The 15649-nt window shown below is 44.0% G+C and overlaps 1 protein-coding gene across 2 annotated transcripts; it reads left to right on the forward strand.

Annotated features, from left to right (window-relative positions):
- The first annotated feature begins 2917 nt into the window (after positions 1-2917).
- Positions 2918-14835, forward strand: LOC132320906 (E3 ubiquitin-protein ligase TRIM36-like). Of its 2 annotated transcripts, XM_059834543.1 has the most exons (10): positions 2927-3160; positions 4990-4999; positions 6399-6724; positions 8179-8325; positions 9423-9518; positions 10459-10712; positions 11374-11498; positions 12053-12346; positions 12649-12946; positions 14481-14835. In XM_059834543.1, the coding sequence occupies exons 1-10, from the start codon at positions 3119-3121 to the stop codon at positions 14833-14835; spliced, it is 1947 nt and encodes a 648-aa protein (XP_059690526.1). In that variant the 5' UTR covers positions 2927-3118. The 2 variants fall into 2 exon arrangements, with proteins under 2 accessions (XP_059690527.1, XP_059690526.1); XM_059834544.1 differs by lacking the exon at positions 4990-4999 and having other exon boundaries at positions 2918-3144; positions 6403-6724.
- The last annotated feature ends 814 nt before the right edge of the window (positions 14836-15649 follow it).

Here is a 15649-nt window from a genome sequence, read left to right on the forward strand (position 1 = left end):
CATAATTCCACAAAGAAACAGAAAGCAGAATGCACGACAGAACTCGGGACTGGAGAAGCAGTCCACACATACTGCTACAAAATTGTTGAAGGACAACCACAAACAAAATTTTAAAGTGTTTTCATCTCTTTCTCTTTGAGTGTCTCTCCCCCAAATATAATGAGTTTTGCTAAGGGCCTGTACGTGTGACAGAGCAGCACAACCAAAAGTAAAAGCAACCCTTGAGCCTGTTCCCAGATCACAAAACATTCTGTGGCTCAAGAAATCATAAGCATTTAGTTTTGTCGGCAAACGAAAACTTAATCTGAGTCTGTGATTAAAATGTATTCCCACCTCAGGATCATCGTCATCAAAATCACGGTAAGTGGAATGCTCAGAATTATTCATTTTATCCAAAAGTTCAATAGCAAGACTTGGATTTAATGGCTGGGTAACAAAAAGGATGCTGAAAGACAGAAGGAAAAACACAGATTAAAATTCCAACCACTCATATTAAGCATATTTTAATTTTAGAACTTAAAAAAAATCCCATACATAAATTTATACCTGTAGTAACTTTTCAGCTGTCGGTCCTTTTTTAGGATTTTTTCCTAAGTACCATTTTCACAGAATGATGGAAACTATTGGACCTGTAAAAGGAAGTGGTAGTCGTGAGAATCAATTGCCCAGTGAACTACATGATCATTATCTACTGAAACAGAAAAGTACTTGCCATTTCATTTTGTCCTTTAATTCAGGAGGCTGGAAGTTGCTTTTCATCATTAGCAGAAGCGCTCTAAAAAATCCAACAGTATTTCTGTGGGTTACATGGCAGTACATATCTGCCATGAATTTTGAATGCATTGTTTAGTTGGCAGGAAGAAGTCCATCCGTTTAAGAGATGCTACCAGGACAATATGATGCATTTATGCAGCACCTTTTCTTCCTACTGCAGCAACTTCTGGCGCCATCCTAAAGGGTAAAAGACATTTTTAGATAAAATTCTCGCCCCAAATCAAACATTCTTCTGTACGCAGCAGTTTACTACTCTTTTTCCTAAAGCTCTCAACCTGTAAGCTCACAGCATATACACTTACAGATGTGGATATAGACACATGCGTGCACGTGTGCGCGCGTGTGTGTAAAAAGTTACGTGATGTATCCATGAAGTTCTCCTCAATCACCTTCTAGTAACTAACAGGCAGTTTCCAAAACAGCTATTTAGGCTGTGGGACAACAGGAGGAAAATGTGTGCTCTAGGTTTGTCCACGCTAGCAACACCCACCTCTGCTGGCATCTACACCTCTGGCATGAAGTGCAGAATGGTTTGCCTTGCTGTGCCACCAAAGACCAATTTCTTCACACTGTTTCAAAGGTGGCAGCAGAGCCAAAGGGGCTTTGTTCTGGTCTGCGGCTGCTAGTTTATTTGGCCCCAAATAAACCACATCCGATGTCAGCGATGGGTAGTGTGCCAATGTAGACAAGGGCTTAGGAAGAGCTCCATCCTTTAAAGCCTGCCTGTAACATCGGGAAGTTTGGGGATGGCGGAGGTGGTTAAGGGGTAATAGAGTTATTCAGAAGCTTGCAAATTATTACTCAAAACATAGTTGGAAGGCTGACAACTCACGTCCTTACCAGTCCGTTCTCCCCCCGCCTCGGTTAAGTAACATGTTTCAGTTTGAATATACAGACTGTGCATTACTGGCATTATCAGAATCATTTCAAGCACAGTGTTTTGTATTTTTATGAAGGTGGTTTCTAAAGTAGATGTGAAATAACATCTTTACATGTGTTCTCTAGTTCTTTGTAACACCAGGCGTGCAGAAACATCACGGGTGTGGCCGCTGCCGCTGCGGGCGTGGCCGCCCCGGCGCCGCGCCCCTGGTGCCCGGGGGGAGCCTGGGGACGCGGCCGCCGGGTCGGGGTTTGTCGTCCCCTCCGCTGTTGCGCCCTGTGCTGCGGGGGGGCGGGGGGGGCGGTGGATTGGGGGGTGTTTGCCCCCCGCGGTGTGCGCCGGCAGCCTCGTCCCTGCCCGGCTGGGAGCGGCACCGGCGGCAGCCCGAGGTGCTGGGGCGGCGGGCAGGGCTGGCCCCTAGATCTTCAGACGGGGCTCGGTGCTGGCGGGGGAACCGCATAAATAAAGTCGGTCTGGTCTGGCGGCGGGCTGGACGGTGAAAACCCACCCGAGAGGGGACGAGCGGGCGCTGGGCAGCCGGTGTCCGCGCCCGCCACTTGATGCTTCGCTGGGTTTCGGTTGCCGTTGGCTCTCCCGGCAGATACTCCGGCCTCGGAGCGCAGTGCCAGATGGCTGTGGGGTCATTAAATTACTGAAGAGCTGCACAGATCCACGGGCGCCTCTTTGTGCAGGAAATAAATAAACAAACAGATAATGTTCCGGACTGGAACTATTAGCCTAACGAAGTCAAGGCAGTTCCAGTGCTTAAATGTGGATTACACCGCGGGAAAGCCTGTTGTTTAACCAGTCTGACACTTAATTTCTTTTTTCTCCCTCCCCCACCCCCCCTTCTTGAAAAGCGAGCGAGCGAGCTGAGTTAAACATATGGATTCCTATTGTTAAGAAGTATGGTTGCTTTCGTTTCACTAGGTCCTTGAGTGGAATTAAGACTACTCCCCTCCTCTCCTTTCCTCCCCTGCAAGGCAGACATGACCTAAAGATGAACCGAGTTTGCCTAGTGGCGGTGTTCATTTCAGTTGAAAGGAATGTTGTCAGTGCTTTCATAAATGTTAATTGAGATTTGTTTGCAGCGTTAACCAGCGGAATGCCTCAAACCAGCTAGAATGTGCGATTCTAGAATAGAACGATTATTCTAGAGAGCTGGGCTTTTGTGACATACAGACATACAGCTGTGCAGTAAGTCTTGCTGGCTCACGTTTTCTGCACTTACACTTGGTTTTCCCTCTTTCTGTCATGAAGGTTACCATTAAGGGTATCGAAAGAGAGCTCATCTGCCCAGCATGCAAGGAATTATTTACCCATCCACTGATCCTTCCTTGCCAGCACAATGTCTGTCACAAATGTGTGAAAGAAATACTCTCTGCATTTGAAGACTCTTTTGCTGATGGAGGCTCTGAATCCTCTAATCAGAGTAGCCCTCAAATTCAAAGCTCTTCTTCCAGCATGGACAGGATTAGTAGATCAGGTACGTATCGGAATTTTTGCGTGTTTTCCTTATTTTATGTGTTCGACTGACTTGAGCCGAATTGCGTCTGCATTGGTAAAATGTCTTCCCGGTACTCCTGATGCAGTTAAAGAGATGACTTAGGGATAGTGCGAGTCTTGTTCATTCTGTGGCAAGAACAATGGGAATATTTTTAAGGACAGTGCACTCTATTTCATATATAATAGATCAGTCTTTGTGGCGTCCTGTAAATCTTTGTAACCATTGTATTTGTTTATTCCTGTATTTCAGTTACATTGAGATGCAGTAGCATCATGTTCAATAGCGTCGATGTTGAGGTGTAGATTTCAGCAGTTTTATTGCCTGTCAGTGGTACTGTTGAGGTGGTTCTCTCAGGTTTCGGCCAGCCTAAATTGAGTAGTTCGACTTCCTTCTGAGCCTCTGCAGACTTTGCAAATGATGGTTTTGTCCTACCCAATTCATTACGCTTACAATAAATCATTTTCCATAGACGATGGTTATTGCACGGTTGCAGAATTGGGAGACAGATGACTGTAAGAAGACTGCGCTAACCGCCTCTTCCAGTGTGGTCTGCTCTGGAAGCTTTAAGGAGCACTCCTCATGCTCTTTGTGATGTCACACTAGAAAGATTCTTACAGCTGTTGTGTAATCCACAGATGAGTTGTTCTTTTACACAGATACATCGAAAGTACTTCTTGAAAGAAACCTCATCTTGGCTTTTAGGCTTCCTTCTGACGTAACTGTCCACTTTAAAACCGCAGTCCGCAGTGATCTGGAAGAGTCGCCCACAAGACAAACCCTAAAGCTGTGTCTTGTATTTCGTATGTTACTAACGTTCATCATCCCCTTCCCAGTTTTCAAAGCTCAAATATTTTATTTCACCCACTTCTTTTAAACAACTCTTGAGTTGTTAGTACTGGTACTCTTTCAGGATCAGTTTGATAAGCAAATGCTGTGTTTGCTGTAGCTTGGCAGGTTGAGGCTTGCATCATTTGAGGGAATCCCCAAACGAAATAGCTAGTTGTCTTCATTACAGTCCTGTTTTCTGGATATGGGGTGCACAGCCCCACAATCACTGTTTAGCTCTGCATACATTTCAGCTGCTTTCTCAGCTCTCTCTACCTGCAGCGTTATGTGAAGTTTGAACGAAGAGAGCCCACTGGTGACTGCCATCTCCCAAATCCAAGTCTAGTCCCTTTTTTCCTCAGTAAGCATGATGTTCTGTCACGGCATTGTATGCATGGACTGAAGCGGTCACCGGTTTCCGCTGCAGCTGTCCACTACGTGGTTTTACAACGTGGACATCAGGGCACCAGGTTGGGTGCCTAAGGAGTGGTGGGCGCACCGTGGGTGACCTGGCCTCCTTGTGAGAACTGTGGCTTGCCAAGTGTGGGAGTATCAGACAGGCTGTGCGTGGGGACCAGGCCCCCCATGCTGCTTTCAGCAGTGTAAGTAAGGAGGTAATCCTTAATCTTCCGTGGAAAGCTGCCCTCCAGCTTGCTCTCTGTCGGGCAGTAGAAACAGTGATCTAGCATGATGGGGTGCGCAGGCAGTGCTGTGGCACCATCCACGCTGTGCACAGAGGAGGCAGAGCTCCCTTGGGAACCTGACATTTAGATGCTACTAGATGTCACCCATACTGTTCTGTTAATGCAGTCTAGCTGTTCTGCTCAGAACCTACAGAAAAGCATAAGACCAGCCGAGTTTGAGACTGACATTTATTCATGCTCTGGTTGTGGCTTCTTAGCTGATAGTGATGCATAACTACCATGGGGTACATTTTGAAGATTTTTAAAGGAACTAGTTTCTTACAGGAGTGTTGGTTTGTTTTTTTAAAGAGACTGGAAAGGGCGTGAGAGGTAGGGAGGTTTTGGATTGTTGGGTGAAGCACCCACAGAAGAGTGACACAAGGCAAGTGTCTTTTGGATAGCATCAAAGGACACTTCAAAAAGAAATGAAGCATCAACATTTCTGATGGGAAGATCCTCACTAAATACAGATGGGACCAAATTTCACTTTCTGAAGAAGAACCAATTTCAACACTAAGAATTCAGCTTGAAGTCATACCTCTATTTACAAATTAGTTATACCAACATGCCGTCATCTCAAGGGGATCTTAAAACCATGCTCCAGCTCGAGAGAATGGTTTTTTATTTCTTTGTAAGGGGAGGCTGAGAGGATACATGTTAAGCCTAAACACTGGCTTAACCTGCTTCAGTAATACATAAAGGACTAATTTTGATAGTTGTGCCCTGTGGGTTCATGAGTGAGACATGGGGATGCACTCTCTGTTTGATAGCCTCAAGAATGTTACCCTGTAAATAGTTTTTGGGTCTGTGTGAGCCATCCCCTGGAACAGGCTCCAAAGAATCCCTAGGCTTGCGACTTGACTTGAGCCTTGGATCACTTTATTTTGGAGAAGAGGGGAAATTTGTGCATAGCTGTTTCGTAGGAGGGCAGCTTCTCTACTGTCCCCTTTTGAAATGAAAAGAGATAAGCTGTACCCTTGTGTAACCATGCAGATCTGTGGTTCCCCAGTTCAAGGTAGAGGAATCTCTCAGACATAACCGTCTCAGCATCCCCTTTGGTGTGCGGGGCTTACTTAGCAGCCCTCCTTTATCAAGGCCGTTCAGCAAGGGCCAAGTCAGCCTCTACGTATTTGGACTGAATGATTTGGCTGAGATTTCGTACTGGTGATATCTAGTTCTCTTGTTTTCCTCTTTATATTTTTATGATGCCTCTTGGGGTAAGCCAGATAAGTTTGACTCGGCCAAAGCAAACTTCAGGGAGCTCCAAGTTGGCTATATTTGTCTGGGAATAACCAGTCTCACTCTGGGAATAGACATCTTACACTTCAGCGTGTTACGAAGCTGTTGCTCTCTATGTGGGCAGCCAGTTAGCCTAAAACCAACTGGTTTCCGGAAGGTTTTGTGTTTAGTCTTTTGAAAGGCTGCGGCTTGAGTGCATGCAAAACTAGACGAAGAAGATAGGATTGGAATAGCTAAATTAACCTTACCGTAGAATTAAGTTTTAGAGCAGTAGTTTGTAATGCCCCCTGAACTCAGACATTACACTACCTTGTCATGGCAAATGTATTCTCTTTGGCTTGGCAGAGTGCATATGAATTGGTATTGTACTGGTTTGGATGATGTGCTACGATAGTTTGAAATTGGTTCATAAATTCCTGTGCTTCTCCCTTTAAAATCTAAACCTCTTCTGTTTACACTCCTCCTAAATCAGGATTTGGTGTCTACACAGGCAGAAAACGTAATTCACTGACTCCTAGATCGAGTCTGTTTCCTTGTCCGGGTTGCCAGCGGGATACTGATCTCGGAGAACGTGGCATCAATGGCTTATTTCGCAACTTTACTTTGGAAACCATTGTGGAAAGATACAGACAGGCAGCCAGGGCAGCCGTTGCTATTATGTGCGATTTCTGCAAACCTCCACCTCAAGAGGCCACAAAGAGCTGCATGGACTGCAGGGCAAGCTATTGCAACGAATGTTTCAAAATACACCATCCTTGGGGAACTGTGAAAGCCCAACATAAACATGTAGGACCAACCACCAACTTCAGACCCAAGGTAAGTATCCCGTATCTTACAGAATTTGGGTTGCAGCATTTGCATATAGCTTCAGACATATCTGTGCAATGGTAGTTGCTTTTTGGGACCGTTGTTCCTTTTTTGACTATTGCTGTTATTCATTGAGTGAACCATAAGCTTTTGTTCTTGCTGACAGCATGACTGCAGTTTTGAACATGTCTGCCTGCACAGATGATTTTCCTGAAAGTTTCCTTCCCTCCTCGCACCTCCCCCCGAATCCAGCAGTCAATGACAATGGGATAGCTTATTGCATATTCTGCTGAATGACAGTCTTATGTACCAAGGTGCTAGCGAGACTGGTGTCTTTGGGCTTTTCACCATAGACTAAGATAACATTTGGGGCTTGAGAGTTGGTTTCAGAGATGGTTTGCAATTTTAGCTTAGTGTGTCCATATTTATGCTACTCACTTCTATTTTTGAGCCCTTTCCTGTCCTTTCTTGTATGTGTGTGCGTGTGTTAAAAGATGATGCTTTTAAAGCTTGACTGTTGGCACTGATGTCGTGTTCTCCTCCTTGACATGACACTGAAAAGCTTTCTCAAGAGCTTCTCTTTGGTAACATGGAGTAGATGGACCCAAATGTCTTTCAGTGCTCTGGAACGAGGCAAAGCATTTCTTTTTTTTTAAAACACACACGCACACATGTGCACAAGCACACCCACCCACCCCCACCCACCCCCTTTTAGACGGTTTTATCTGTTGCTTGAGCTTGGAGTTGAGCAGCACTTTTTTTGCCTCTTCGAGCAGTTACTTCAACGTGTTCAATTTTTGAAAGATTACTTTTAGCAAACACCAGCTTTTTCGCAATGCTGTTTAAGCTGGTACTGGAATTAACGCTCAGCATGAACAACTTGTAATTGGAGTCAGACAGAAAAAATGAAACACTGGAGCCTTTTATCTTTAAAATGACTGTGACTGGGGGTGTGGCTGCATTTCATCTGTTGCTCCAAGAGCAATGGCTATGTGGCTGATCAGAGTCTAGCTTAAATTTAAATCATTACAGTATTATGTCAACTCCTGCTTTAAGACAGTTCGTAGTTGTTTCAAGAGATGCTGGCATGGACACAGTTGAATTTGACAGCGTGGCTGTGTTATATATTGCATTTACAGCTCTGAACAGGAGTGTAGGGAGCTTGAGGCACGCAAACAACTTCAGGGATTAGCAAAATGGTTGATTGCAGTATGGAGGCTACATGATGTGTACACAGACATCGCTACAGGTTTACTCACTGTGAACCTCGTGAAACTGTGTGTGTTCATCTGCTGGCTTTCACTGGCATAGACAAATATAAAAGGTGGAAGATAAACTGAATATAAAGAATCCACTGATGAAATCAGATGCTGCTGTGGGGTGATTTAGTGTTTTGATGGTTTGTTGGCCACCTCAGTTTTTGGAAGTACACCTGCATTCTCTCTGCTCTCTTTTTTTTTCAGATTTTGATGTGTCCAGAACATGAAATGGAGAGGGTAAACATGTACTGTGAAATCTGCAGAAGGCCTGTTTGTCATCTTTGTAAACTGGGTGGATGTCATGCAAACCATAGAGTAACAACCATGAGAACTGCCTACAAAACCCTTAAGGTAAAAGTAAATATTGTTGGACCTGGCCTTAAGAAGGGGAAAAGTACTGAGCTTCTGGTGTAAGGGCAAACTCCCTGTGGCAGGAAGCCAGGATGTGTGTTTAGAGGACACTGAACCAGTCATGAGGCATGCTGTTGTGCAACATCTGTTAATATCTATATTAGTGTGACATAGCGCACTTCTGAGAAACTGTATTTTCTATGAGGCTTGAAACATAACCTCTTAAAAGTCCTTCCACCTTGTTTTAGCCAACTGTATAGCAGTACTGACCAATGCAAAAGGTTTAAGCAGTTTCTACTTTACAATCTAGCTTTTTTAAGGTAAGTGTCCTTGTGGCTTGGATTAGCTGATACTTCAGAAGCACTCCTGAAAAATTTGCATTGGAAGTATCTGTTGGGACCTTGTATGTTTCTGAAGTTGCATAGCTGTTAATTCGCAGTACAACAGGGAAGACTTGCAAACATTGCTTTGTTGTTAAAGAATGATTGCTTCTACCTCCTCTTCTTCCTTCTCTTCCTCTCTTGCTCACAAGAAAAAAAAAAAGGGGGGGCGGGGGTGGGGGGGAAGACCAGACCAGCCTGCCTTGTGCTCTTTGGCCTCCTTGCCTGTTTGCAAGGCTTTTCCTGTACAGCTGTTAACTCTTGCAAGTCAGGAAATGCAGAGACACTCCTAAGTTCATGCTTTGAACCACTCATTCTTCTAGCAAATCTTACTACAAATGAGTTAATAACTAACGTGGCTTTTCTGTAAGTTTTAGTAACGTCCTGAAGCCTCATGTTCCTAGCCTAAGAGAAGGTGGCACTTGTGGCTGGGGAAGACTGAGCCAGCTGAGGCTGTTACCTCTTGTCCTTAGAGGCTGTTACCTCTTGTCCTTAGAGGCTGTGCCCCCAGTCCTGCCCACATCAGTGGCCTGATGTCCCTGTGCAGTCATTGCGGGTCACTGAGCAATTCTCCGCAGGGTTGCTGCTCATAACTGGTGGCAGGCTGTTGTCCTTGTAACTAGATAAAGCGAGTGCTAGCTGGATGACCTGCCTGTGCTGGTTGTCGGTTTGGGTGGGATACCCTTCTTCTGCTAGCTCGCTGTTTTGTTTTCACAGGAGAAGCTTTCAAAAGATATTGAGTACCTCATCAGTAAGGAGAGCCAGGTGAAAGCTCACATCACACAGCTGGATCTGCTGCTGAAAGAAACAGAGGTAAGAGTGTCTTCCGTGTTGGCTGGGGATAGCCCTTGCAGGGACACAGCAGAGACTCAAACTGTTTTCACTGAAGTGTTTCAAATCCTTTGGCTTTTTTCAGTTAGCCAGTAAAACAATTTCTGAACAGTTTGTGTTAGTCCTGAATCACAAATGGTAAGACCTAATCCTGACAGTGTTGGAAATATGGGCAACATACAGAGGGAAGTTAAGTTTTGGGTGCTGCTGTAAATTTAATTGAAAGAAAGCTTGTTTGATACCTTAATCAAAGAGAGGTGGGTTAGACTTACAGCTCTTGTGTATTAACGGTGCTTCACAATTTACACTGGCTGTTTGCCGCCTTGAGGATGTTGCAATAAAGTCAGAATGAAGAGTCAAATCTCCCTGCAGAAGAGTCAGAGCTGGGAGCTCACGTACAAGCTGAAAAACACAATGGCAGAAATTGCAGGAGCTCCTGGCCCTGCCTGCATCTTGATAAAGATTGTCTCTGTGCTTTGTAGTTCCTTTTATCCAGGGCACTAGTTAGAGGTGACCCTACAGTTCTGAGGGCATATGTGAGAAGCTGGGCTGGACCCCCATCTCAGTGTGGTTGGGGAAGGTGGAGGAGCACCTAGCTCTTGGGCATGAAGACTTCAGAAACTGACCTGTTTTTACAGTGCTTTTCCATGAGCTGTTCAGACACATGCTATGCGTAACTCAAGACATAATCAGAGGAATACTTTCCTGCTCTTCGTTCTCTGTGTTGATCCAGTAAACGCTCACTAGCTTGGGTGCAGTGCTGATCACATTTTCAGTGCTGATGGGCATAACAAAGCTCATTAGTCTTGTCTGTCAAATGGATGACTAGATTGCTGTGATACCTTGAACAACTTGAGGTATGTTTCTGTACACAGCCACAGTGCTGTGGAATCTGTCTAAAATGTCTTTTGTTCCCTCCTAGTGCAACAGTGAACGAGCTAAAGAAGAAGCATCTCAGAGCTTTGAGAAATTATCTCATGTCCTAGAAGAGAAGAAGTCCGCAGCTCTTAGGGCAATTGAAACTTCTAAGAATTTAAGGCTGGAAAAATTGCAAACGCAAGCAGAGGAATATCAAGGGCTCCTGGAAAATAATGGCCTTGTAGGATATGCTCAAGAGGTGCTTAAAGAAACTGATCCATCTTGTTTTGTTCAAACAGCAAAACAGCTTCATGACAGGTATCTTCATTATCTTCTGTTTGAAGTACAGATACTGTTCCAGGATGTCTGGTCAGTCATATTCTTTTGACACCTGCTAGCAAAGTACTGAATGCAGTACCTTGTATTGCAAAGGCTCAGAGATGGTCCCAGTACCGTTCAGTAGAAATTGCTGCATTACAGTGTGCGTTAAGAAACAGCAGTCAGGAGGGGCTCTGTCCTGTGACAACACGTGGCCTTGTTCAGTAGGACTGCACTGGAAGGGTAGCCCATTCAGCTCACTGACACATTCCTTTGCTCAGAGATTGTATCGGGTATTTGCAAGTTAATCTAACAGGTCTCTTCTGGCTTTAAAGTCTTTGATCTTAATAGCTGTTCTCCATTAGCGCTTCACATCTATTTTGTTCTTTGAACATAATGCCCCAAATTGTTAAAATGCTCTACCAGCTGAACGATTACCTCTTCATTATCTTTACACTGATACCTTTACACTGATGTACAAAAGACCTTAAATTTTGCATTTGAATTCTGTCTAGAGAGACAGAAATTTCTGGGAGACATCAGTAAGTACATGAAAACAGCACTTTTTATAAAGCAAAACCTAGCATTTTTAGTTTAAGGAATGCACACATGTGAATTCCCTTTTCTCTGTTCTGCCATCCCTTTGCTTCTGTGCTTTCAGAATCCAAAAAGCTACTGAATCTCTGAAGAGCTTCAGGCCAGCAGCTGAAACTACTTTTGAAGACTTTGTGGTGGACATAGCTAAGCAAGAAGAGATCCTTGGTGACTTGTCCTTCCATTCCAATGGTAAATTGCGAGAGCATCAGGTCTTTCTCAAGTTACGACTTGAAGGGCTTCTCTGGAAAGAGGCAAAACTTATGCAGGGCTGCAGCTGCAGAACTCAGTCTTGTGACTTGCATTGTCCCTTCTGTCTCTGTGATCCACAAGGCATTACCTGGCAGCAATGCTAGCTTCAGCTTTGAAAAAGAAGCTAAGATGCCGTTGCATTCAGTACCAGTTTACATTGGCTTCCAAAACATTGTAGTTAAGTAATACTAGGTCTTCCTAGAAGCTTTTTGTTAACATGACAGAAAAGAATAGGCTTTTAGATGCTTTTTTAGCTGCCAGCAAAAATAAATGATACAACTTTCGAAGTAAAAACAGAAAGTAAGGGATTTATGTAAGTGCATGAATGGAACCATCCTCATCTGTACTCTTTAACTGATTGAGTCAGATTTCTGCCCCCACCCCCACCCCCCGCAAGTGCTATAGCCACTCAACAAAGGGCTTGTATGGTTAATTCTAAAACAACAGATATCTAAATTTGAGGGTTTTTTTCTCCTGAATCTCTGGCATTCCAGGTCTAGAAATACCAGAAATCAATGAAGAGCAGAGCAGAATGTACAACAAAGCTCTGATCAGCTGGGAATGCCCTGGGAAGACAGACTCAGCTGATATCTATGTTCTTGAGTATCATAAGCTTAATGGAGAAGAGGAGAGTGCGACGTGGCAGGAGATCAAAGTTTGCAGCAAGAGCAAAGTAATATCTGATCTTGATGATGACAGCTCCTATGCCTTTAGAGTTCGAGGATATAAAGGGTCCATCTGTAGCCCTTGGAGCCGAGAAGTTATTTTGCGTACGCCTCCAGCTCCAGGTATTGGGTTTTCTTCTGTCCACAAGGTGTTGAATCTGTGTCTGTCGGTGTGAAGAGCTGTAGGTGGTTTCCAGTAGTTCCCAGACTTCTACTCTACTGTTACCGGTTGCGTAAATGTTTAGAAGCACTGTTAACAAACAGGTTAAGTAGGTGGCGTGCTGAGACCGTTTTAGCTTGCATGACGTTCCCTTAGCCTTTAAAAGTGAGAAATTCTGATGCCAGCATGACTTAAAATGTAGTTTATAAGCACAGAAGGCCAAATACTTAACTAAGAGGAAATTTTTTTGGATACTGTTTTTCAGTTTTCAGTTTTCTTTTTGATGACAAATGTGGGTACAACAGCGAACATCTCCTGCTGAACCCAGGAAGAACCTCTGTGGAAAGCAGGGCTGGATTTCCTCTACTGCTGGGATCTGAGCGCATGCAGGTCGGATGCTACACAACCCTGGATTACATCATTGGCGACACCGGGATTGCCAAAGGGAAGCACGTCTGGGCTTTTCGTGTGGAAGCCTATTCATACCTGGTGAAAGTGGGAGTTGTTTCTAGCAACCAGATACAGAAATTGTTCCATAATACCCATGATGTGACCAGCCCAAGGTAAATTGCAGACTCTTGCTCAATACATGTTTTATATAAGGAGATGGCTTTTTAAAAAATAAGTTAAGAGTGAGTCTGGTCGCAATTAGTACACAAGGTGAACCTAACTAGTGGAAAGTAGCTTGAAGGATATGCTGTAAGCAGGTTGTCCTGTTCATCCCCTGCTATTAGCAGAAAGGTGTTGTAATTATCCAGAGTCCTATTTTCATTCTTTTTGGGAAAGAAAGGAGGTTCCTATAGATGTCAAGATGTGCCAGTTAAAGCAAGAAGGTAAAAAAAAAGCATCACTTGCAAGATTGAAGCAATGTTTAATTGTCAATAGTAAGACTCTGCCTTAATTTCCTTAGCATACTAGGTTTGGCAGCCATTCAGAGGTACAATGTTCACTGTGTGTATCTGTGTATCTTTGCTGTAGCTTGCGTCACGGTGGATTCCAAGTCACTGGCTTATCCCAGGCTATACACTTGCATATGGTACTGGAGTGCTACTGATCCCAAGCCAAAGTACAGTGGACAAACCAATAAAAAGATTTCAGCTCTGAAGTATGGTTGTAGTAAGCCTGGATGTGTCTAGGAACTGCAGGCTGGGAAGCTATCTCCTGAGGACTCTTAACTTTTTCAGGAATGTAAAAAATGTATCAGCTTCCTCCTGTGTAACATACTGAAAGTGTAAGAACGCCTGTGTCTTGAGCTGCTTAAAGCCAGACGGAGGCTTTTTGCAAAGTGAGAAATTAGATCCTGATTTCCTGATTTCTTTTTCCTTATCCACACAAATACCTGGAAAACTTTGGCTGACACAAATCCAATCTCCCCCCAGACATCCCAAAAATGCAAACCTAGCTAGGGATTGTCGGCACAGAAGAATGTGTGCTTCTCCAGTGTGTCTTCATCTGGTGACAGAAGTAGGGGGCAAAAGCATGTAGACTGAACAAATCTGGCCACAAACTTTCCCCAGTAACCAGCTGGGAAACAGGGGTTCATGGAAACCTCCAGGCAGAGCGCTTTAAATAAAACCAAACCACCAAACCAAAAACTTAAACCACTACTTTTTGTGTTGTGAATTTTAAAGACAATTTAATACGGCAGTGGTGAGGAAAACTCATAGGACAACAGTCATGTTAAATGTATTTACTCGTGTCATTTAACATTATGTAAATGAAGTTAAACATACCTTGTCTGTAATCATTAGTCATAGTCGCTAAATTACTTTTCAAGTTAACTAATTTGCTCTACCTGTAGGTTCATTAATGATTACCTAGCATGAGTACATTTAGATACATCCGCTCCTTAGTAAAGCCTTCTGTGGTCTTGTCCTCGTTAGCGTTTAGCTGTTATTTATTGTCTGAAGTGGCCCAAGTGAGTGTTCTCCACCTACTAAATGCGTCTTCCCTCCTGGCTTAGGTATATTTTTACCCCACAAGGTTTTGCAGGTGACCATGTGGTGTTTCTTGTCTTACAAAAATGTTTTCTCCAGTTCACATCACTGATCCCCCTTCAGAATTTGACAAAAGCAAATGGTTGGTTTTCTGTTCCAGATACGAGCAAGACAGTGGTCATGACAGTGGGAGTGAAGATGCCTTCTTTGACTCACCACAGCCTTTCACACTGGTCACTTTAGGCATGAAGAAGTTCTTTATCCCCACAACACCTGCTGCCCCCAAGGATCCAGCGAGCAGAATCCTTCCCCTGCCATCGTGCTTGGGCATCTGCCTCGACTGTGACAAAGGCAAGGTGGGGTTCTACGACGCAGGCCGTATGAAATGCCTTTATGAGTGCGAGGTGGACTGCTCTGGCATAATGTACCCAGCATTTGCCTTAATGGGTGGTGCAGCAGTTCATCTTGAGGAACCTGTCACAGCAAAGTACGGGGAGTACCACGACGACATCTAGTGCAGTGATCTCTTCCCATTGCTGTTCTGAGGTGGAAGACGAGAGAGAGCAGAAGAATTCTACCTTAGTTTTCACTCCTGATTAATTACATTCTGTCCACATGTTGCTTACAAGCCTCTGGGTCATGCTTTTTTTAAACAAACGGTTCAGACACGTCCCACACTAGTGGGAAATGTTCTTCCAGGAACTCTCCTGCCTTTCTTGTGATCTGTGCAATGCTTTTCTCCACAGACTTTCTTCCCAGGGAGAAGCAGGGAAGAAGTTTGACTAGCAACCAAAATTACTCTTCGGGGGTAGAAATCTACCTTTTGTGTAACGTAAATCCTTACATAGTCAGTTTTGCATTTAATGAAATCAAAGCTGACAGCGTGTGATTGCCATTCTCCTTTCAAGAAATCTGCCTGAATGCCTCTGAGGGGTCAAATGCTTTCCAATTAACCCCTGAGCACCAGGGGTTGGGCCCTTCAGCACGAAAGAACATTTGCAAAAATACAGTATAAAGCAGGGAGAAATCAGAACTGCAGCTGAACGTTTAGGTTTTATTTGGAAAGAGGAGGGTGAACTAGAATCTGGTTGCATGTCATATACCTTTAATGTGACTGTAAGCTAAAACTCTAATTCTGACACCTGGTGTCGTGTAGTTGGTGGCATAATGGTAAGTTTCTTGACTCTTCCAGGCTTTTACTATAGGCTATATAAAAATATATAAAGTGCAATTCTACCTTAAACATCAGACTTACTTTAGAGTCCAAAATCAGAAGTGTTTGCATGTGTGAGTAATTGTACCTGGTATTTAGGCAAAAGCATATGAGTT

Source organism: Gavia stellata, unplaced genomic scaffold, assembly GCF_030936135.1.
Source record: "Gavia stellata isolate bGavSte3 unplaced genomic scaffold, bGavSte3.hap2 HAP2_SCAFFOLD_34, whole genome shotgun sequence".
Lineage (NCBI taxonomy): Eukaryota > Metazoa > Chordata > Aves > Gaviiformes > Gaviidae > Gavia > Gavia stellata.

What these genes read in the sequence shown, in the direction of transcription:
- LOC132320906 (XM_059834543.1), top strand. Translation starts at nt 3,119, where the DNA reads ATGGACAGGATTAGTAGATCAGGTACGTATCGGAATTTTTGC. An exon ending in CCACCAACTTCAGACCCAAG is followed by an intron (nt 6,725 to 8,178) that starts GTAAGTATCCCG and finishes TTTTTTTTTCAG; the next exon opens with ATTTTGATGTGTCCAGAACA. An exon ending in CTGCCTACAAAACCCTTAAG is followed by an intron (nt 8,326 to 9,422) that starts GTAAAAGTAAAT and finishes TTGTTTTCACAG; the next exon opens with GAGAAGCTTTCAAAAGATAT.